The 2,227-nt window shown below is 31.0% G+C and overlaps 1 protein-coding gene across 4 annotated transcripts in view; it reads left to right on the forward strand.

Annotated features, from left to right (window-relative positions):
• wdr7 (WD repeat domain 7) overlaps positions 1-2,227 on the forward strand; it is a 141,354-nt gene that overhangs the window by 71,844 nt on the left and 67,283 nt on the right. For all 4 annotated transcript variants that reach the window (XM_016440090.1, XM_016440089.1, XM_016440087.1 and 1 more), the window contains one exon: positions 1,765-1,878. In XM_016440090.1, coding sequence (XP_016295576.1) covers positions 1,765-1,878 — 114 coding nt within the window. The remainder of the gene's footprint in view (positions 1-1,764; positions 1,879-2,227) is intronic.

Raw genomic sequence — 2,227 nt, forward strand, 5'->3', positions numbered from 1 at the left:
TGTGTTGATATCACGCTGTGAAGTCGTCTTGTGTTTATATGCCTCACTGAAGACACACAAAACTCACAATCACAGCTCAAGCCGTCAAAACCGAACACTCGTGAACCGTCTGGCTCACATTATCACGCTTAACAAATCAAACACTGTGGTGGTGACTTCCTATAATTAATGTTCAGGTCATGAATTCACTATAATATTCAGATGGTGTGGTGTTTTACCAGACACTAATAAGCCATATTTTATTTACTACCTTTGAAATTGGAACCTCATAAGTGAGTGATTTGGAACATCTGATGTTGCAAATGTGTTCCAAATATGTTTAACTGTAACGATTTTAAATGTTACTTTTATGATCAAATGGAATTTCTATTTAAAAATGATTGTTTGTCATATTGGGTGGATTTTATTCTCGGATATGGTTGCTGTGCATTGTGGGATTGCCTTTTCTGTTAAGAAAACGCAATGTGATTGTGATGCTCTCTTAGAATTAATTTTTAATATTAGACTTAATTTACTTGGGAGTCTGATCTTGCACCTGTTTGTCCCAGGGTTATTATAGTTAACTAAAACCATAAAAACAAAAATTAATTAATTAATGTGTGTGTGTGTGTGTGTGTATATATATATATATATATATATATATATATATAAACTGAACTAAATTTAATTTATTTTATTTTATTCTATCTAGGCAAGGCAGCCTTTTTATTTAGTTTAACTGAATAAAAATAATAATATAATAATTATTATAACTAAATAAAATAATAAAAACAGTAAATTCAAAAATAAAAATAATAACTAAATACTATATAAAAACTATATAGACATAAAAAAAATAAATAAAAATGACAAACACAAAAAAATTACTAAAGCATTGACAAATTAAAATTAAAATGATAATGGTAAATTAGTTTTATTTTATTTTTTAGTAATTTTAGTAGTAATTTTTTACAGCTTTATGTATTATTAGTTTTATTAACTTAACTTCAACTTATTTTATTTCACTTTTTCATCGAATATTAGTTAAACACATGGGATAGTCAGTCTTGTCCATTAAAAATAATAATAATAAACTTAAAAATGATGTCAGTGGTGACTCTTTTACTGTAATACGACATTTTCATTAAATCAGCTCAAATTAAGGTCAATTAAGTATAAATACATTCAATTTAGGTACCATTTTTTTCACATTGCAATAATGAGAATGTATTTTATTTATTATTTTGATTTTGTTTTATTTATTTTTTATTTTGCTTTTCATTTAATAAAAAAAAATGTAGTGGCTTTTTTTTGGACTGTGTTAATGCAAATATGTCTCATTGCGTTGGCCTGTCAGAGCGGGTTTGTTTTTCTGCTCTTGCGTGTGTTTTTCTCTCTGTTCTGTCAATCAGATCGTGATCGGTCTGACAGAGTTTAAAGCTCAGTCCGGTTTCTCTCTCCGCCGAGGGTTGGCGGGGGTCTCATTAATTAGCACACCGTCTAGATTAGCTCATTATCACCTTTAAGCAGCATTGATTCATTTGCAGCCTCTTTAATGAAAAGCTTATTTTAATTGGTAATTTCAGGATAAGCACCGAATGAAGGCGTGGAATGGAAATGGCGGTAATCAGGCGCTAAAGCTTAATAAAGCCTCGATAATGCAAAGCACCAATAAACTCTGATGAGCTTTTTAACGAGGTTTGCGGAAAAGAGGCGACAAGAAAAATGCCGTTTAGTCGCCACGGCAACAACTGAATTTTCACTCTGTGATTGGTTTGTTTGCAGCGGGAACCGCCCCCGAGACCACCCAGCCGGCCCCGCCCCCTGCAGAAGCCCCGCCCACCGAGACCAAAGCTCCAGAGGAAGAGATGGACCTGACGGATGATGACATCACTGCAGGTATGGATGTTTTTCCCACAGTACCAAATTCCTGAGTTTCATTTCAGTCTCCTTTCTCTGTTCAGGTGTTTTTCTAATGACTACGGAACCAGGGTTGTTATAGTAAACTAAAGGGAAAAAAAAAAAATAATTACTTGCAAATAACATTTTGTTTAGCATGATTTACTAAAATAACTAAAACTAAAATTTAAATTTAAAAATGAATGAAAACTATATAAACATATTTATAAAAAACCCCAGAAATGACAGACACACAAAAAATGTGTAAACATTTTTAAACATTAAAACAGAAAATTAAAAAATAAAAATGAATTCTACATATATATATATATATATATATATATATATA

The sequence above is a fragment of the Sinocyclocheilus anshuiensis genome, unplaced genomic scaffold (assembly GCF_001515605.1).
Source record: "Sinocyclocheilus anshuiensis isolate Anshui unplaced genomic scaffold, SAMN03320099.WGS_v1.1 scaffold1151, whole genome shotgun sequence".
NCBI classification, from domain to species: Eukaryota; Metazoa; Chordata; class Actinopteri; order Cypriniformes; family Cyprinidae; genus Sinocyclocheilus; species Sinocyclocheilus anshuiensis.